The sequence below is a fragment of the Rhinatrema bivittatum genome, chromosome 6 (assembly GCF_901001135.1).
Source record: "Rhinatrema bivittatum chromosome 6, aRhiBiv1.1, whole genome shotgun sequence".
Lineage (NCBI taxonomy): Eukaryota > Metazoa > Chordata > Amphibia > Gymnophiona > Rhinatrematidae > Rhinatrema > Rhinatrema bivittatum.
This window is the reverse complement of record NC_042620.1, coordinates 257,404,963-257,426,307: the sequence shown is the minus strand read 5'-3', so window position 1 is coordinate 257,426,307 and position 21,345 is coordinate 257,404,963. Positions and strand designations below refer to the sequence as shown.

Sequence of the window (21,345 nt, the reverse complement as noted above, 5' to 3'; positions counted from 1 at the left end):
AGAATATGTCTGGTTGGTCATCTGTGAGTATGTCATGGATGATTGGGATTTTTTTGGTGATCGACTGTGCATTAATGAGGAGTAGGGTAATGAGAGTGATTGTGGTATAGGGTATGTTAGGGTTGGTGTGAATTTTGGTGAGGCGTCTAGTGGTGGGTGTGGCTTTAGGAGTGTGGTGGTGGTTGTGGCGATGGGTTAGTTTGGGGATGTATTGGGCTGAGGCCATTGTGTGGGTTTTACCATTTAAAGGGAAACTCCTCTTTGGGCAACAGCTGGAGGACATGATAAAATCTCTGGGAGAGAACAAAGTCCACAAGCTACTGGAGGATAGGTGTCGATCCAGAGGTTCCTTTCCTCAGCGGGCGAGATTTAGGGGAAATCATCGTTTCCACTCTGCAAGGTCCACCGGGTTGTCATTTTTCCAGGGCATCGGCCGTCAGGCTTCTTGGAACCAGTCCTTTCCGGACCGCCGACTTGCCAGAGACAGTGCTCCGCAGTCCCATGGGTGCTCAAAGACCATGCAATGAAGTGAGGCTGGACCACCCTTCCATCCCAAGAATCGAGGGAAGGTTATCCCTTTTCCGGGAGGCATGGACCAAATTGACCTCCGACCAATGGGTCCTAAGCATCATAGAAGACAGCTACGCCTTAGATTTTGCCCGGCTGGTCAAGGAGCATTACATAGTGTCTCCTTGCGCGTACCGCCTAAAGCGAAGGGTGGTGCGAGACACTACAGCGCCTGCAGAATCTGGGAGCCATAGTTTCAGTGTCCGAAGGGCAGGTAAGGTGTGGGCGCTACTGCATCTACTTCGCGGTACCAAAGAAGGAGGGTACCTTCCGTCCCATCCTCGATTTGAAGCGGGTGAATCACGCCCTGAAAGTACCCCGTTTTCGGATGGAAACTCTTCACTCCGTCAGTTTCTGTGCACAAGGGAGAGCTTTTGGCGTCGCTGGACCTGACTGAAGCATACCTGCACATCCCGATATGCTCGGACCATCAGAAATATCTGAGGTTGCGATCCTCTGGCGCCGTTGGAGAAGAGACGACTGAGGGGGGATATGATAGAGGTGTTTAAAATCATGAGAGGTCTAGAACGGGTAGATGTGAATCGGTTATTTACTCTTTCGGATAGTAGAAGGACTAGGGGACACTCCATGAAGTTAGCATGGGGCACATTTAAAACTAATCGGAGAAAGTTCTTTTTTACTCAACGCACAATTAAACTCTGGAATTTGTTGCCAGAGAATGTGGTTCGTGCAGTTAGTATAGCTGTGTTTAAAAAAGGATTGGATAAGTTCTTGGAGGAGAAGTCCATTACCTGCTATTAAGTTCACTTAGAGAATAGCCACTGCCATTAGCAATGGTTACATGGAATAGACTTAGTTTTTGGGTACTTGCCAGGTTCTTATGGCCTGGATTGGCCACTGTTGGAAACAGGATGCTGGGCTTGATGGACCCTTGGTCTGACCCAGTATGGCATTTTCTTATGTTCTTATGTTTTCAATTTTGCGCACTTCCGTTCAGGCTCACGATGGTGCCCTGGGTGTTCACCAAGGTGATGGTTGTGGTCGCAGCCGCCTTGTGACGGGAAGGGATACTGGTGCATCCCTATCTGGACGATTGGCTAATTTGAGCAAAGTCAGAAAGCCTATGCAGAGCCGCGGTGGCGCGGGTTCTCTGGATGTTGGACTCGTTGGGATGGGTGGTCAATCCTGAGAAGAGTCATCTGATTCCCTCCCAGACTTTGGAGTTTCTGGGGGCTCGCTTCAACACGGCCTTGGGAAAGGTTTTTCTGACTGAAGAGAGGATTTCCAAGCTCGCGTCACAGGTGAAGTCCTTGCGCTTTCTACCTCGAGTCAGGGTCTGGGATTACTTGCAGGTCCTGGGCTTAATGGTTTCAACGATCAATCTGGTACTTTGGGGTTTTGCGCATATGCGTCCTCTTCAATCAGCCTTGCTCTCACGATGGAATCCCCTCTAGTAGCGTTTCCATCTTGTCCTACCCCTGACGGACTGGGCGCGTTCCAGTCTTCTCTGGTGGCTTTCGCAGTACAATTTGCGCCAGGGGGTGGATTTGGAGATTCCCTGTTGGATCGTGATGGCCACAGACGCCAGTCTCTCAGGGTGGGGAGCGTTTTGTCGGGATACGGCAGTCTAGGGCCAATGGACCAGGACAGAGGCCTCCTGGTCCATCAATTGCATGGAGACCAAGGCTGTGCGGTTAGCGCTCCAGGCCCTCGTTCCGCAGGTGGAGGGCAGGTCCGTGAGGGTGCTGTCCGACAATGCGACAACGATGGCCTACATCAGTCGTTAGGGCGGAACCAGGAGCTGTCCAGTGGCAACGGAGGCTCGGTTCTTGATACACTGGGCAGAGCAACATCTTTACCGGATAGCTGCCTCTCACATAGCCGGAGTGGACAATGTTTAGGCGGATTTCCTTAGCCGGCACCAGTTGGATCCGGGGGAGTGGGAACTCTCCGACGAAACCTTTCTTCTTCTTTGTGCCCGGTGGTCCAGACCGGCCATGGACCTTATGGCGACGTACGACAATGCCAAAGCTTCCCGGCTCTTCAGCAGGCGGAGGGAACCGGGGGAGAAGGGGTAGACACGTTGGTCCTACCCTGGCCAAAGGACATTCTGTTGTATGTCTTCCCACCATGGCCGTTGGTCGGAAAGGTTCTACACCACATCGAGGGGCGCACAGGCAGGGTGATTCGAGTGGCCGAGGCACCTGTGGTTTGCGGACCGACAGTCCTCTGAGGTTTTGTCCGTCTCAGACTCTATTGCGTCAGGGCCCCATTTATTTCGCAAAGGCAGATCACTTTTGTCTAGCGGCATTCATTTCATTTATTAAGATTTATTAATCGCCTACCACAAGAAGGCCTAGTCGATTTACACCATCAACATACATAATAAAAACATAAAATTGACATGTACAATAACACGTGGCTTATGAGAGGCGTAGGTTGAGGAGTAAGGGTTACTCAAATGCAGTGGTGACCACACTCTTATGTTCCCCGTAAAACGTCTACCTCTATGGCGTACATTAGAGTTTGGGGAGTGTTTGTTTGAGTCCTAGTGCATAGACCACCACATACAGCCATCCAGGACGACAATTCTGGAGGTCCTGGATTTCTTACAGGCAGTCTTAGCCAAAGGATTGGCCTTCAATTCTCTGCGGGTGTAGGTGGTGGCCCTTGGCTGTTTTCGAGGAAAGGTGCAAGGGGTTGCTTTAGCCTCTCATCCAGACGTGGCAAGTTTTTTAAGAGGCGCTAAGCATCTACGTCCTCTGGTTAAGAGCCCTTGTCCCTCGTGGAAGTTGAATTTGGTGCTGAGGGCACTTTGTAATGCCCCCTTTGAGCCTTTGAAGCGAGTTACCCTGAAGGATCTGACCTTGAAGGCAGTTTTTCTGGTGGCTATTTCATCCGCGAGGCGGGTGTCAAAACTACAGGCCTTGTCCTGCAGGGAACCTTTCTTGAGATTTCTGAGGCAGGAGTTTCCTTGAGAACAGTTCCCTCCTTTCTTCCGAAGGTCGTATCCTCTTTTCATTTGAACCAGTCCGTAGAACTCCCTTCCTTCGCAGGTTTAAATTCTTCCTCTGCAGAGTCTAAGGATTTGCGGAAGCTGGACGTGAAGAGAGTGTTCTTGTGTTACTTGGAGGTGACCAACAGTTTCCGGCTCTATGATCATCTTTTCGTGTGGAGTGGACCCAGAAAGGGGCAGAAGGCTTCCAGGGCCACCATCACACGCTAGTTGAAGGAGGCTATAGTGTTGGCTTACCTGGTTCAGGGTTGCCTGATTCCGTCTGGTCTTAAGGCTCACTCTACTCTGTCACAGGCGGCTTCTTGGGCTGAATGTCAGCAGGTGTCGCCACAGGAAATTTGCAGGGCGGCTACCTGGCAGTCGCCGCATACCTTTGCCAGACATTACCCACTGGATGTCCGGGCTCCAGAGCCCGGTTCTTTTGGAGCCCAGTGTACTCCGAGCGGGACTTTCTCAGTCCCACCCTGGTTAGGAAAGCTTTGGTACATCCCAGCTGTCCTGGACTGATCCGGGTACGTACAGGGAAAGGAAAATTGGTTCTTATCTGCTAATTTTTGTTCCTGTAGTACCACAGATCAGTCCAGATGCCTGCCTGGGGGGAAAATGGAGAGTCCGCTTGGCTGGTAGCTGATCAATTTTTCTGTAAGTTTTACTGACTGTCCCCCTTTTTTAGGGAAAGGATTTGGGCATGTTTTGTTCATTCATGATGTTTCAGGTGTTTTCATTTCCTCTGCTCTTCAGGGGGAAGTGGTTTTATAATTGCCGTTATGGTTTTTCTAATTTCTGCTTGGGTACAGTATAACACTGACAGACACTAGGTGGCACCTCAGGGGTATAGGACAGAGTCCACGAAGTCTTTTTCTGTCTCCACCTGCTGGAGGGGAGGCAAAACCCAGCTGTCCTGGACTGCTCCTTGGTACTACAGGAACAAAAATTAGCAGGTAAGAACCATTTTTCCTTTTTCACAGTAGAAAAAGGTAAACGGTACTTGAACCGGAGCTTTTTAATATATTTATAAATGATCTGCAAAGGGGTATGACGAGTGAGATAATCAGATTTGCGGATGACATAAAATTATGCAGAGTTAAATCTCAAGCGGATTGTGATAAATTGCAGGAGGATCTTGCGGGACGGGAAGATTGGGCTTCCAAATGCCAGATGAAATTTAACATGGAAAAGTGCAAAGTGATGCATATAAGGAAAAATAATCCTTGCTGTAGTTACACTATGATAGGTTCTATCCTAGGAGTTACCTCGCAGGAAAGAAATCTAGGCATCATAGTGGTTAATACATTGAAATAGTTATTTGTTTGCTGTGGCGATCAATAAAGCAAACAGAATGTTAGTAATTATTAAGAATGGCAAATAAAACAATGGATGTCAATGACTCTGTATCGCTCCATGGTGAGACTGCATCTTGAATACTGTGTACAATTCTGGTCACCGCATCTCAAAAAAGAAATAGTTACACTGGAGAAAGTGTAGAGAAGAGCAACCAAAATAAGTGGCATGGACCAGCTGCCCTATGATGAAAGGTGAAGGATGTTAGAGCTTCAGTTTGGAGAAGAGAAGACTGAGGGAGGGGGATATGATAGAGGTCTACAAAATCATGCAACGACTTGGACAAGTTAATGTAAATCTGTTATTTACTCTCTCAGGTAATAGAAGGACTAGGGTGCACTCCTTGAAGTTAGCAAGTAGCTCATTTAAAACAAATCAAAATTCTTTCACTCAGAGCATAGTTAAGCTCTGGAATTCATTGCCAGAGGATGTGGTTACAGCAGTTAGTGTAAAAGGGTTTGGATAAGTTCCTAGAGGAAAAATCCATAAACTGCTATTAATTATAAAGTAATAGTAGCTTGCGATTTATTTACTGTTTGCGTGCTTGCCAGGTATTTGTGACTTGGATTGGCCACTGTTGGAAACATGATGCTGGGCTTGATGGAACCTCAGCTTGGTCTTGTGGGTTCTCTGTAGCGCACCCTTTGAGCCCTTAAGACAGACCTCCGTGAAGGGTTTGACTTTGAAGACTGTTTTCCTGGTGGCTATTTGTTCGGCCAGCCGGATTTCCGAGGTTCAGGTGCTTTTTAGTCTAGATCCATTTCTGCGTATTACGGAAGACAGGTTGACCTTGCATATTGTTCCCTCCTTTTTGCAGAAAACGATGTCTTCTTTTCATGTGAATCAGACTGTTGAGCTGCCGGCCTTCCGGAATGGTCTTGTGGGTCTCCTCAGGATGGGGATCTGCTTCGCATGTTGCATTATTTGAAAGTTACTAATAGCTTTCGGATTTTGGATCACCTGTTTGTGTTGTTTGGTGGAGCAAAAAAGGAAAAAAGCCTCCAAGGCTACAATTTCTAGATGGCTGAAGGAGACCATTTGTTCGGCCTATATCTGTAAGGGTCGCGAAATTCTGGCGGGCCTCAAGGCTCATTCGACTTGGGCACCAGCCTCCTGGGTGGAGTCTCAGTTGGTGTCTCCTCAGGAGATATGTAGGGCTGCGGTGAGGTCTTCGTTACACACTTTCACCAAGCATTACAGTTTGGATGTTCGAGCACAGGAGGATACATGTTTTGATGAGAGTGTGTTAAGAGCAGGACTTTCGGGTGCCCGCCCATTATAGGGATGCTTGGGTGCATCCCACTTGTCTGGACTGATCTAGGTATGTACAGGAAAAGAAAATGTGTTTCTTACCTGCTAATTTTCATTCCTGTAATACCACAGATCAGTCCAGAGACCTGCCCCGTTGTTGCTGCTGAAAGACTGAATTTCCTGGTGAAAGATTCAGGTGCTTTTCGTTTTCACATGATTAAAAAGTTGTATTTCTTTTTCTGAGTAAGAGGTTAGCAGGCTTTTGCCTGGCAGTGTTTGGCTTTCTAGTTCAGGGGATCCACCTGTGTTTAGATTTTTCCTGTTCGCTTTAAAAAGGGGGGAATGGGGTCTACTTTTTGGCTTGGGTACAGGTCAATACTGAGGGACTGCTGGTGGCACTCTTGGTTATGTAGCAGTGTCTCAAAGTTTTGATCTGTCTGCATCTGCTGGTAGGGATGCATAAACCCACTTGTCTGGACTGATCTGTGGTATTACAGGAACAAAAATTAGCAGGTAAGAACCAATTTTCCCATCAATGACATGATTAAACTAGGAAAATGTAGAACAGGACTAAACTTGAAATGTCAACAGGAGTGAGAATAAAACACATCTCAGTAATATCAACACAGGACTATTTAGATAAGAATACAAATATCTCAGCACAACAAGAGGTTGTAGCAGGCTTTGTAAGGCACTCATAGCAGTACAAACATCTCAGCAAAACAAATGCAGCAGCATGTTTAAGGCCCCCCATAAGGTGCCACACAGTTTATAGCACTCCATCCTCCTGCCTTCCTCTTATGGCCCTTTCCATGCTCTCCGTTTTGCCCTCTCTTGTGATCCCTTCGCCATCCTTTTCTGAGTGCTGATCCTACTTAGTCCCCTTCCATCCTGCCCTCTTTCCCATTCTGCTCCCTCAAGATGTATTTTCCCCTCACTGCTAGGCCAGCAGGACAGCCAGGGCATGTACAATGGCCAGAAATGCTCCTTGGGGTCATCACTCTGCTTGCTGCTGCCTCTGGTCGTCTGGTACTGCGGATGTAGAAGGTGCTGGAGGCAGTTTGCTTCCCTTTCTCCTCCTCGCTGTGCAGCTTCAGACCCCCTCGTGGTAGCAATCGGCCGCACTCTTCCCTGCCTCCTCTCCTTACCAGTTTGGGCTTCTTGATGCTATGATCTTCCTCTCCTCAGCATGGGATCAGGCAGTGGGACGAGGCAACAGGAGCATTAGAGCAGAGTTCCTCAGAGATGAGGTCAGCCTGCTCTATTTCTCAGCAGTTGCACTTTGATTGCCTCCCTTTTGGCGGCCCCAGGTTGGGAATCACTGACCTAGAGGACCGGTATTCTGTTTTCATATGAATTATCAGTTGTGATTCATGGGTCTATTTTCGGACAGGTATTGAGCCAAAGGAGGAAGAAGATGGCAAGTGGTCTGTGAACCTGAGGATGAGGAAAACACAGGTATGTTCTTCACATGATGCCAGCTACCTTTAAGAAGAATGGCCTCCATGTCTGTCTCTGTCTCTTTAAAACCAGATTCTCACATTCATATTCTTGCTCTCCTTGTATGGAATAATCTGTGATCAGTGTGTATCTTTTCATGTATCTTTCTCTTTCTTTCTCTGTAGAGAGTGTATGTCTCATGCTGACTTTCTTCAAATGCAATACATTTTATTGGCATGATAATTAAGGTATTGCTTTGGCAACACACAAGTAGTAAAAAGTTAAGAATTACAATGTACAGAAGGGAAATAACGACAATTGTAGGGTTCTGATGGTGATTAGTATCATCTCTTGTCAAATTTTACATTTGTGGCCTGGTGGCAAGATCCGGCATATCTTGTTCCTGCTATAACTGTTTCAACTATTTCCCCAAGGATTATACAGCATTTCTCTCGCTCGTTCGTTTGTAGGAAGTCATCTTTCTTTTCTCTGTCAGCTTTGGGAAATGTGCATCTCTTTGTATCTTGTACATTATGGAAGGAGTGCATTCCTATATCTGTTTCAGGTTGCATTGCATGCAGAGTTGGGCTTCTTGAGGTTTCCTGTTTTGATTTTTGTCTGTCTGTTTCTTATTTCTAATTTGTAGTCATTTATTTTTTGGTGAGGGTCGGTCTGGGGTTTTTGTTTTTTTTTCTGTTTTTATATGAGTAACTGAGGTAAGGTGGTATTTTAGAATGTAGTTTCTATGTAGGCATACATAACAGTCCAGCTTGCTTTATTTTCCAGTTTATACCAACAGGAGATATTTATTTGAGTATTTATTACCTGCCTCTCCAGTGTTCGGGGCAGGGTGCAGTTAGAGTGAAAATATTCATAACAAGAATTATGACAAATAAAACAATCTTCTGAGTTAGTGTTTTGAAAGGCCTGCTAAATCATTGTTCAGCGTTCGTGTAGGATTTTGTGTTACTTCACAAAGTGCCCGCTAATGGCTGGAGTTTGCGTCACTGAGCCGACACCAGGGTTTGAATATTCTGTTTTTCTGTGGTTAATAGTTATAGGAGGTGTCCTAGTTCTACTGTGCACCCTTTTTGTTGAGGGAGTTGCTGGGGATGTGGAGAGGTCAATATTGAAAGTCTTTGTGCAGGTAACCTTTTGAGTCATGTGCACAAAAAAAAATGAGCTTTCGGTTTCTTTCCCGCCAACCATATAAATGGCGTGCACCACTTCTTTGTGCGCACAAAATCTAATCCAGACAAAAAAGGGGTAAATAGAGATGCTCTGGGAGCAGGGAAAAACTTGGTGAGCGCATGCACCGAGTGTCGTCCGCCTAAAGTTAGGCGCACACATCTGGTCAGAAGAATGACAGCCCTAACGTTACCCTGGTAAAGCTACCTGCGCCAGTTTATGCAAGCACATTCAGAAGGAGACTTGGGCGTGTAAATCTCACTTAATATGCACTGGAAATGTTTGCCACTCGCCGGTTCTCTGAGTATTGATGATCTCCTCTCTGTTCCCTGAGTTGGAGGTGCAGGGTTTCTCTTGAGGCTCTGTGCAATTCTGAAAGTACTGATTTACCCGGGTAAAAGGGCTGCCTGAACACTGCCCACCTTTATCACAGCTATAAGTGTGTGTGGGGGAGTTCCCCAGCTTGCAGACTTTTTTTTTAGCGACATTTGGAGGAGACTTTCCTGGGGGTGTGTTTAGGTCAGGGGAGGAGGAAAATAACGAATGGAGATTGTATCTGTGCATGTTGTTTTTCCATAGAAAATGTGTTCCGGCTTCCAGTAAAATGGCGGATTGGTTTAAAAAAAAATGCTCTGCTCCTAAACTTTTGAGCAATGTTGATTTACCTTGGATTGGCTGTACTCTACCAATCTATACCTCTCTGAGGGTTTTGAGATCTGCCCATCAGCGGACGATAGCGGTACCAGCCATGCACCTTGCACATCTCCCAGATCGGGCGCTCTCTATTGCTCGTCCTGCACTGTGAAACGCGCTACCTGGGCAGCTCCGGATAGCTCCTGGTGTGCGAACATTCAAGTAAGCTTTGAAACCTTTTTTTCTTTTTGAGAATGCTTTTGATCGGGCAGAGTTAGGTACTCTGTCTGGACTCTACTGATAGCTCCTGTACTATGTGAGTATTGTTTTGTATTGTGCATTTTATTGTACCCTGCCCCGAACTTAGGAGAGTGTGGCTTATACATTTTTAAAATCCTGCAGAAAAAGCAGATGCAAATGTCTGCAGATACTTTTGTCCTGGTGCAGTTTTCAAAATGGAAGTAAGCATCTACTTTTGCTTTTAAAATTTGGTGCAAAGTCCATGGGTAAAAAATACCCATGGCCGTTTGTAATAATTCAGGCAGTGTGAAACTTGCACCCCCCTCCCCACCTCCCTGTGTTAATGATGACCCTCAGACTTTATACCCATGGAGAACAGGATTCGTGAGCCTATCACAATTTTAATAGCAGTTTTACTGGGAGTTGAAACGTCTGGGTTTGTTTATTTCATAAAGACCCTTGGCATTTTTTTTTTTGGTAGTGTTATAGCCTACTAAAAGCACCTACGTATACTTTTCAGGCCATGAAAGGCGTAACCCCAGGTATGTTTTATTGCTTGGTTATTTTAGGTAAGATCTAAGTTTCTGTTGGAGATTCTTTTTGGCTCCTTCTGGAAAATCATAACTTCTTCTTTTTCCAGGTTTTGCTGTAAGGCCCATGATTTGCAGTAAGTTTTTAGGTTTTTTTTTTTTTTTGGAAACTTCGAGATGGGGGTAATATGGTCCGCATACAGCAGCCATTTAGTTTCCGTCCGGGTGCTGAGGACCTCTCCAGTGCTGTGGGGAGGTCCATGATGTAGATGTTTCATGCTGGGGCTCAAGCTGCATATCCTGTCTCACTGCTTGCTCCTATGAGAAGCTGACTGTTTACATATTTATCTTTATTTTACAGCTAATAGATTTAATTTTATCATTGGTTTTTCTCCACATTCCAGTTTACAGTAGTTTGGAGACTGGAGTGCTAAATAATCACATGCTTTTGGTAAAATTCAGTAAAACCAGGGTAGTACTAGGATTTGTGTTTGGGGGAAGTCTGGGGTCCCCAAATCATTTTGGCTGACTTTTAGGTTGCAGCAGAGGGATCTCTCCTTCATTTTTTCCTGTCATTATCTAAATTTCCTCTGTTAGCACTTCTGTCACTCTCTACCCCTTTAAAAACCTGATTTTTGTAAATCGATTGAATTTTAATTTTTTTAACACAGATGCTGTACTTTTTATTCAGTCTTTCTTAAACTAATTTCCCCCTTTTTTTCTCATTTTCTGTCATCTCTTCATCAGGCCCTTCACCTTCAGCCTTATGCTGCGCTCTTGCTCTCTCATGCACTGCTAACGTAGCAGGAAGCTCTCAGCCCACACTTTCAGTAATTGTCTCTCTTCTCTTACTCACTCTTTTCACCTCTCACACATTCATTTGTCAGATCCTCCCCACTCCCACTCTTACACACACTCGCCAATCATACCTCTGATCTCATTCACATTCAGGAGTCACTCTGTTGGAGAGAAGACCATTAACTATTTCCTTTCTCTCCTTTCCTTACACTCTCTTTTCCCTTGGCCTCATGGTTAGAAAGTGGGGTATTTTCTATGGAACTCATTTTTTAAGTGCGAGACAAATAGCAAAATGTATTCCTGTTCGTGCCCAGATCAGTCCAGACAAGTGGGTTTTGCATCCCTACCAGCAGATGGAAGCAGAGAACCAAAGACTCTGAGGCACTGCTACATAACCAAGAGAGCCACCTGCAGTCCCTCAGTATTTCTCTGTCTCCAGCAGATGGTAGAGGTGCAGATTTGCAGTATGGAGTTTAACAAAAGAAATGAGGGCAAAAAGAAGAGACGCTCCCTGAGCTGTTAGGTTCCTTCGTGGGCCATCCCACAGGTGGAGCCAGGCAACCGGGGGGTTTGGAGATCCCTGGGCAGCTTGACCCGTGGTGGTTCCAGGGAGCTGAAAGCCATGGGTCCTGGCTCCCTCTGAATCCCTGGAGGCTTGTTCCCAGAGAAGTGATCAGCAGCAGGGAAGTATCTTTATGCTTTTTTTCCTGTTGGTTTTGTTCTGTGCTGGGCTGCTGGCTCTTTAAGAGTTAAAAAAAAATAAAAAATCAAAGTTTTGGAGTGGCAGTGCTTCGGGCTGTTCTTTGTAGTGTAGGGTAGGCCAGAGCTGGCTAAGGAGCATGTCTGAGACCATGAGTGACAGCGGACAGCTCAAAGGCCCTGATTTTTCAATCCACAGACTACTGTAATTCATTACTCTTAGGTTTACCTCATACAACAATCAGGCCATTACAGGTTATGCAGAATTCCGCTGCTAGACTACTGACAGGTTCAAAGAAAAAGGAACACATTACACCAATTCTGCAACAACTTCACTGGCTGCCAATCGAGCAGCGAATACAGTTTAAAACCTTATGCATTCTCCATAGAGCAATACATGGAGAAAATGTGGAATGGTTGAACGCTGCGATAAGGGTACATACCCCCCAAAGAGATTTAAGATCTGCCAACAAAGGCTTGCTGTCCATTCCCTCAATAATTTCTGCAAAGTTAACATCAGTAAAGGAAAGAGCACTGTCACTTGCTGCACCAAAAATCTGGAACAAACTCCCAGTAGACATTCGGTTAGAACCAAATAGAATGATATTTCGAAAAAAAGTTAAAACATGGCTTTTCCAACAAGCGTTTCATGATGGTGATAGCAATGGGTAAAAAAAAAAAAAAAAGAAAAATAAGAGCTAATAGCGGAAATGAAACATCATAGAGCTGGTCATTGTGTTAATGTTTAGTATTCAGAGGTCTTGTTATTAGGTAATTATTATAAGAATTGTATGAAGTATAACCTATTAGAATTGTTGTTTTATTAATTGTAAATGTTTAATGTTAATTTTATCTGTTTTTATGTAATTCTGTAAATCGATATGATAGTCTCCACCAAATACCGGTATAGAAATTTTAATAAATAAATAAAGAGTTGAGGGCTATGCTGATCTGCTTCCCCTTTCATTCCTACATGCCGCGACCATGTGGTGTGAGTAGCTGTGAGTTTAGCAGGCCCAGCCACGTATGCTCAAAATGGCGCCAGCGACAGGTTTGCAGCATGAGAAAGGTTGTCGCTCTTGCGACTTCCTCCGGGGACAGCTTAATTCAGCAGCATTATGCTGCAGTTGTGCGTCTGGCAGAGAATGTTCCTTGGGGGAGAATGAGCCTGAGCGCAGGGCCACATGGTCCCAGGGTACAGTGTCTTGACACTGCAGGGAGTCTGGAGGGCCTTTCAGGCAGAGGGAAAGCATCAACCTGAAGGAGCACTGATCTGGGGTCCAGAGATTCCCCTCTCCTATTGTTGCTGGTGCTTCCATCGGGACAGGAATTTTGGGGGGGAGTAGGATCAGGTTAGCCCTGAGTCAGACGAGGAGGATGACATGGGATTTTCCATGGATTTTGCTCTCCTTTATGCAGAAGCTTTCCTGACCAAGAAGAGTGCGGGGGTGAAGCGGTCTGCGGGCCATCATTCTCATCCTGCTGCAAAGGCATCAAGGACCTCCTTGGCCAGGGGGTGAGGAAGACCACCTGCATCACCTGGGCCTGGATCGTCCTGGAGAGGCTGGTGGACCTGAATGACCTGGGTAACGACCCTGGGGTTGCTTCTGGTGTGGAGCATGTGGACAACAGATCCCGATCGGGGTGTGGATAAGGACATGGCAGACCCAGAGGAGGTTCCAGTAGCTGAAGGGGATGACTCCCATGTGGTTCGACTGCTTATAAGGAGGAATTGAAACCGCTTATTCCTCATGCCCTGAAGGGCATGACCAATGAAGGGTGGACCCGGTCTTGGATGGCCTTCGGGGTCCTCCTACAGCTTTTCAGCTCCAGAAGAAGGTCAAGAAACTGGTAATCCAGGAATGGGATCTCCCAGAGGTGGGTCTGAAGGTGGCCAGGGCTTTGGCGAAGTTGTATCCTCTAACAGAGGAAGTTCTTCAGCTGGAGTTGCTCAAGGTGGATGCTTTAGTTTTGGTGGTCACCAAGAAGACGACTATGCCAATGGCGGGATCAGCAGCCTTAAAGGACATGCAGGACCATAAGCTGGAAATTCACCTGAAGCGGGTGTTCAAGGTCTCTGCGTTAAGTCTGAGCTGTGATGCAGAGGGCATGTTTGCACTGGGTCCAGAAGGCTCAGGAGAAGTCCTCAGCTGGGGCTGATAGTCAGGTAGCCCAGTTGGAGGCTGGGATTGCTTATGTGGCGAATGCTCTTTATGACCTGATCCGGACTTCAGCCAGGAATATAGTTGGGCGGTCTTGACACACCGTTTGTTGTGGTTGTGAAATTGGTCAGCTGATATGCGGTCCAAGTCTTAACTCTGTAATCTTCCCTTCAAGGGAAAATTGTTGTTCAGGGAGGACCAGGAACAATTGATCAAGGTATTGGGAGAGTCGAAGGGTCATAAGCTGCTGAAGGACAGGAAGACTGCTCGGAAGACTTTTCTGCCTCGTTCCTGTTTTTGGGAAGAATGACACCTTCATTCCCTGAAGGGTTCTGCGCAGATGGTGGGGCAGAAGCAGGGTTCTGGACAGCAGCAGTGCTTTCAAGGGGCCCATAGAAATCCCAGAGAAAGTTCCAGTCAGGGGTTGGGGCAGTAAGACCTCTCAATGAAGCCAGCAGGATCCACTCTCTTGATGTGGCAGTTGGGGGCCGTCTATCGCTATTTTACAAGGAGTGGACCAGAATTACTTTGGATCAATGGGTCCTAGAGATAATAAGGAATGGCTACATGTTAGAATTTTCTCAGCCCATCAGGGATGCGTTTGTAATATCTCACTGTGGGGCGAGAGAAAGACAGCAAGCGATTTGAGCTATGTTGAGGTGCCTTCAGGTGCTGGGTATGATAGTTCCGGTTCCGACATTGGAACAAGGCTGTGGACAGTACTCAATTAATTTTGTTATCCCAAAGAAGGAGGGGTCCTTTCGCCCTATTCTTAGTCTGCAGAAGGTGAATGCATCGCTGCAAGTTCCCCGTTTCCATATGGAAATGTTGCGGATGGTTATAGCGGAAGCTCGTCAAAGAGAATTTCTGGCATCTCTAGACTTGAGGAAGCCTATTACCACATTCCCATCAGGGCAGAGCATCAAAGATTCCTGCGGTTTGTAGTCCTAGGGCAACACTTCCAGTTGTGGGCACTCGCACATTCATAAAGGTGATAGTAGTGGTGATGGCAGTTCTCCACAGGGAAGGGATTCTGGTTCATCTTTACCTGGACGACTGGTTGATTTGAGGAAAATCGGAAGAAGAATGTTGACAGTCTGTTATGAGGGTGCTGGATCTGTTGCAATCCTTGGGCTGGTTGGTCAATTGGGCAAAGAGTTACCTGTGCCCTACTCAAATGCTGGAGTACCTGGGGGTGAAATTCGATACCCGCATCAGCAAATTTTTTCTTACCTTCAAGAGGATTCAGAAGTTGCAAGTTCAGGTGGAACTGTTTCTGCGGATGCCAGTCCCCAGGGCTTGAGATTATCTTCAGGTGTTGGGGTCAATGACGTCTACCTGTGATTTGGTGCCTTGGGCCTTTGATCAAATGCGTCCTCTGCAGAGGGCAATGCTCTCGTGGTGGAATCCATTGTCAGAGGAGTTTCATCGACTGTTGCTGCTACTGAGGTCCCCCAGGTCCAGTCCTTGTGGTGGCTGTTTTGGCCAAATTTGGAAAAGGGGGTGGATCTGGAGATCCCGAGCTGGGTGGTGGCAACCACGGATGCCAGTTTCAAGGGTTGAGGAACAATCTGCTGGGGACGGTCAGCACGAGATCTATGGTCACCAGCGGAAGCAGCATGGTCGATCAACCGTTTGGAGACGAGGGTGGTTCGCAGAGCATTGGTGGAGTTCCTTCCGCTGATCCAGAGTCAGATGGTCAGTGTTGTCAGACAATTCTGCTACAGTGGTATATATCAATCGGCAGGGGGGAATGAAGAGTCGCACAGTGGCCCTGGAAGCTCAGGAACCTTGTGTCTGGGTGGTGCTACATTTGAAGGGAATGGCTGCTTCTCATGTCGGGAGTGGACAATGTGCAAGTGGACTATCTCAACTGGCAGCAGTTGGACCCAGGAGAATGGGAGGTGTTGGCAGAAGCTTTCGATGTTATCTGATCCTGTTGGGGCAGTCCAAATCTAGATCTGATGGCATCCAGGAGCAATGCCAAAGTGGCAAGTTCTTCAGTCACAGGGCATAGATGCTCTGGTTCTTCCTTGACCCTCAGGAATTCTTCTGTATGTGTTCCCTTCGTGGCCTCTAATAGGCCAGGTGTTACGACGCATCGAGAGACATCCGGGTCAATTGGTTCTAGTCGCGCCAGAGTGGCTGCGTCGTCCGTGGTTCACGGACCTGGTTCATCTCACAGTGGATGGGCTCCTGAGGTTGTCTCATTAACAGGGGCTGTTAGATAAGGTCCTATTTTTTAGGATCAGGTGTATCACTTCTGTCTCGTGCCTGGCTTTTAGGGGAGAAGATATTTAAGATTGAAGTGTTACTCAGAGCCAGTGATTTCCACTTTGTTTCAGGCTAGGAGGCCAGCCACGTCTATGGTGTATGTCCAGGTGTGGAGAGTGTTAAACAACTGGTGTGTAGATGAAGGCCTTGACCCGTCGTGGATGGATATTCCACAGGTATTGGCCTTTCTGCAACAAGGCCTTTCCAAGGGCTTATCTTACAATTCTCTGCAGGTCCAGATGGCAGCCTTGGGTTGTTGGCCTTGCAACCAGATGTGGTGAAGTTTCTGAAGGAGTCAAGTAACTGCATCCGCCAGTGTGCAAGTTGTGTCTGGCGTGGAGTCTGAACTTAGTCTTGCGGGTGCTTTGTGGATCGTTGTTTGAGCCATTCAGGAAGGCCTCATTGAAAGACCTCACTCTGAAGGTAGTTTTTTTCTGGGTGGCAATTTGTTCAGCTTGAAGAATTTCAGATCTGCAGGCTTTATCCTGTAGGGAGCCTTTTCTTAGAATCTTGGACGAGGGAGTGTCGTTGCGTACTGTTCTCATTCCTTCCTAGGGTGGCTTCTTCCTCCCATCTAAATCAGGCAGTAGAGCTTCCTGCTTTCCCAAATTGGTTGGCCGAATCATCTGAGTCCAGGGAGCTCCATCTCTTGGATGTTCGTCAAGTGCTCTTGCATTATTTAAAAGTCACCAACAGTTTTCAGCGATCGGATCATTTGTTTGTGTTATTTGGAGGTGCAAAAAAGGGTTGCAAGGCCTCCAAGGGCATAATAGCACATTGGCTGAAGGAAGCGATTGTCTCTGCCTACATTTGCAAAGGAAGGAGCATGCCGGATGGATTATGTGCACACTCTTCTAGGGTGCAGGCATTATATAAAATGCATATATTGCATTGATTAGACATATTTGGGGGTTGATGATTTTTGGTAGTTATGCAAATGATAGTACTAAATAATATTGACTATTGTAACTCACTTCCTAGTGTTACCAAAAAACATGATTAAATCGGTACAGTTGTTACAAAATTCCAAAATTTATATCTCCCCACGCCACACAGAGTACTGTGTGGCGTGGGGAGATATAAACATTAAGGGATCCTCATTGGTTGCCAGTATCTTTTAGAATCCATTTTAAAATGTTAGTAATAATACATAAGGTACTCTATGAACTGGAAAATGGATGGTTGAGATCCAGATTACTGTGATTTGTGCTACAAAGGGAATTACGGTCTGAATAAAGGTCTTTTAGTGACCACCTCAGTGAAAGAAGATAGCTTGAACATGGTATGTGAATGAGCGATTACAGTGGCAAGATTAGTTCACTGGAATTCAATGCTGGAGGAGTTGCAGCCAATGAGAGAGCATAAGCTATGTAGGAAAATGCTAAAATCCTGGCTTTTTAATGAGGCTTATAATATCTAAAGGTAAAGAGACAGGGCTGAAGAGGTAAGCAGCAGGAAGATTTAGAGGGGAAAGTCAAGAGTCACTTTTTTATGTTGCATGTTTTATACTATTTTGTATTGGTATTGTATTTTATTTATTTTAAACATTTATGCATGTAAAATTTGTAAACCGCCTAGATTGACAAGTGGTATAGAAAAATGAGAAAATAAATAAAAATAAACACGTGCAGAGCCCAGTGGACCCTGAGGGGTCACTTGCATCCTAAAGGCTCTAAGTGGCTTGTGCATCAGAGTCATCCTGTCTCTCTGGGACTCTCTCCTGGTGGTGGGTACTCTCCAATCTGGAAGGGGGGTTTCCTTTCAGAGTCTTCCTACGAAAATTGTGCTAACCACAGATGCATGTCCCTGGGGTGAAGAGCTCATGTAGGTGGGCTTGGCACCCAGCGACTGTGGTCCACTTAGGGGAATGTCTTTGTCAAATCAACTTCCTGGCGCTTCGGGCGATCAGGTACGTGCTTGGGCTTTTCAGAGATCGGCTGGTCCAACAAATTGTTGTTTGTTTGTTTTTTTTTTTTGAAGGAAGTATTTTAGTAGGTTTAACTCAGCAAGAAATCCATTTTCCAGAATAGGGATGAGTTTCTTAGTGCGGGTGACCAAATTCACTTTAATCTCTGGCTGGCTTTTGACAGAAATAGATTGAGTAAAGTAAATTTTAGATTAACTTCTGGTTTGATTTTATTATCAGTTAGTGGAGCAGTATTAGGTTAGATGCGTACATTTTTATGATTAGTAGGCAAACTGAGTTATAGGGAATCATTTTTTAGATTTTATTTAGAATAGAGAGTGATTATTTTATTTTGATGAGAATAAGGTGACTTCCTGGTCAACATGGAATGCATGGAAGTCATTGTGGGGTCTCTAAGCATCCAGCAACTGCATCATCTTCCAAGGGCTTCAGAGAAATTCATCTAAAGTACGGTATTTAGAAAATACATGAACTTGAACTGAGAAATTGTATACTAATTTCTGGCCAGAATTTTACTGGGCAATTTAAGGGACACATTTAATTTGATTGAACTGAGAACTGAAAGGGGGTCAATGGTTTTCTTTTTTAAATTTGCAAAAAGTTAATTTTCCTATTCTTTCCTATGAAACTAATTTTTTCTTGTACTATAAGATGTTTTTGGTCTAAATGTTATGAAAATGTGAATGTACTAGTTATGCTTGCATTATGGGGTAGAGTTTAAAAGGAGCACACGTGTCCATATACGTGCGGTTCCCGGTGCGCGCCCATGGGACATGCTGATTTTATAACAGGCGCGTGCCTTTTTCAGGGCCTGGCACTTGTGCGCATATCGACACTTACACACATGGTCGGGTCCTTTGTGAAAATGTGCGCAATGCGCACAGGGCCTGGCCATGCACACAAGTACCACATTTTCTGCACGTGGCCGTTTGAAAATTCGGCCTTATGCTTGCATTACTTGTGTAGTAATTATAATCCACGCCTCCTCCTTATCTCTATCTCTGAGAAAACCATTAGCTGTGGTGGGCATGTAGAATGCACCATACCAAATCTCACAGCTGAGAGATGGACTTATTTATGTAGCCTTGCCCCGCAGAACCATCATTGACAAATTATTGGTCATGGTAAATGGGCGCTTTTTGTGTCCTTTTCATTTTGTTGCATTTTTTTGCTTGGTTTCATTTTTAAAACAGTGGGGTTTGGTTTTTTTTTTTCATTTTTCCATAATTTCTGGTTAGTGCACATTAACTGGACTTAGTGCGCACTAACATGAAACTAAATAATAAAATTTCATCTTTTTTTTTTTCGTTTCGTGGATACAACGAAATAGACAATATAAATGACTGCCTATTTTATTTTAAACTAATGTACATCCCTAGTTAATGGTCACTGCAGTTGGGGGACTACAGGTGCTCTCCCTTTTGCATGGTTACTCTTGGTAAGAATAAATCTTTTGATATTTGAAACATAAGTTGCACCGCATGTTTTGTTCAGCTATTTCCTCTATAAAATTTACCTCAGCCAGCACCTTCTCACTTTCCGTTTTTTATGGCAGGAGTTAATGGCTGTTTAAAGCATATAGACAACTTGCAATTGAGTCTTTGCCTAGCCAGGTTTCCTGCAATATGACCACATTATTGTTCAACAAAATATCAATGAAATGAGTCTCTGCTTTTTTTCTCCAAAGGCTGACAATGATTCAGTTAGGCAGAGAATGACTTTTTTTTTCCTAATTGTATACTATATTATATACAATATAATAATGTTGTGACAAAGTTTAAATAACATTTTTCCTGTGATCTAGGCTGTGAAGGCAAGTATCTCATTTTTCACATATTTAATATGTAGTAGTAAAGAAGATTAGTTTATAGATAAATTTAAATTTAATTTTACAGTAATTTATTTTTATATCCCATTATTCTGTTAGCCAATCACAATGGTTTACAATAAAATTAGAAATACAAGAATAAATTAAAGAAATTAATATGATAAAAATGGTTACAATATAAAGAAAACAGAATTACATAATAAAATAAAAGATACATTCTTCAGTTTTATGAGTTTCTCACAGCAGGATTGGCATTTCATGTATTTTATGACATTTAGTTCTCCAGTTACCTATTCTTCTGATACTCCTGTGGTGGGCAGTGCTAGATCTCTGATGCTGGATTGGTAAAGCTTCACCCATGCTTCCAACCTCCTCTATAATGCATGGTTCTGGGTCTTGGGGGCATGAGCCTTCCTTATTCCTGTGATGGTGGCCTTTCTGCTGGGGCTGCGTTCTATGTTTGGAGAGGCTCTGCTGCTGTTCTTGTTGGTACTTGCATGTACCCGTGTGGAGGGTTACCTTTCCAAGTATAGTTCTAGACTTGACACCCCAGGGCCATGCCTTTTAAGGGGCTTGGCAGATAATCTGACTCCTCCACATTTGTTGAGGTGCCCTTGAACACAGAGGTTTTCATCAAGGCTGGTGTCCTGGTGGGCTTTGTGCCCATTAGTTATCCTAGAGCGCTCCCATAATTAAGAGTTCGTGTTTTGTAAAATGCTGCTTTTCATTTTCCAGACTGGGGAGAGATTTATGCAGATGGGAATTGGTTTGTTGCTTTGAGACATTTTCTGGTTTGTTCAGGTAATTTGTTCCTCTGTGCATGATGTTCCAACCCTCTGCATTTCACCAAACACCTACTAGCGATGTAACTTTTCTAGCATGAGGCGCCAGTGCTATTGTGCAGCCGCCCCCCCCCCCCCCCCCCCATACACACACTGTGCCAGGCTCATTTTTCTCATCTCTTCTATTTTTTGTTTTTCCTTTACACTCCAGTCTCTTTCCCTTCTACTTTCCTCTCTTGCCCTTCTTTTTCCCATCTTCTTCTGCTCTTCTCCTTTTTGGCCTTTTCCCCTTCCTCATTCCTTCTCCTAACTTCTCTTCAGACACCGTGCTTCCCTTAAGCCTCTTTCCTTGTCGCCTTCTCCTTCCCTTTCCCTCCCTCTAGTTTCCTGTTATTTCCTTCTTCCCTCTCTATAATGGCACTTCTTCAGTGGGGTCAGGTACCTTCCTCTGTCGTAGTAGCTCAGTGGCAGGGCAAGTTCCCTCTCTTCAGCCCATGGTTTTGTTCTATCCACAAAGCCATTAAAGGTGTTCACCTTTAACAAGTGTCCAAGAACTGTCATATACTTTGGGTACTTTAATCTAGGGTTTATAGTGTAACTTGGTTTTGCTTTTTCTCATGTCATGCATTTGATTTTCAGCACCTTCTTTCTAGAGAATAAGCACTTTGCATTTTGAATCAATTAGCAGTAAGACATCAACTTTTGCAT

The 21,345-nt window shown here is 45.1% G+C and overlaps 1 protein-coding gene across 1 annotated transcript in view; it reads left to right on the top strand.

Annotated features, from left to right (window-relative positions):
• Window positions 1-21,345, top strand: part of STX4 (syntaxin 4) — a 76,635-nt gene that overhangs the window by 28,220 nt on the left and 27,070 nt on the right. Inside the window, exon 5 of the mRNA XM_029606896.1 lies at window positions 7,530-7,594. Within this exon, the coding sequence (XP_029462756.1) occupies window positions 7,530-7,594 (65 nt within the window). The remainder of the gene's footprint in view (window positions 1-7,529; window positions 7,595-21,345) is intronic.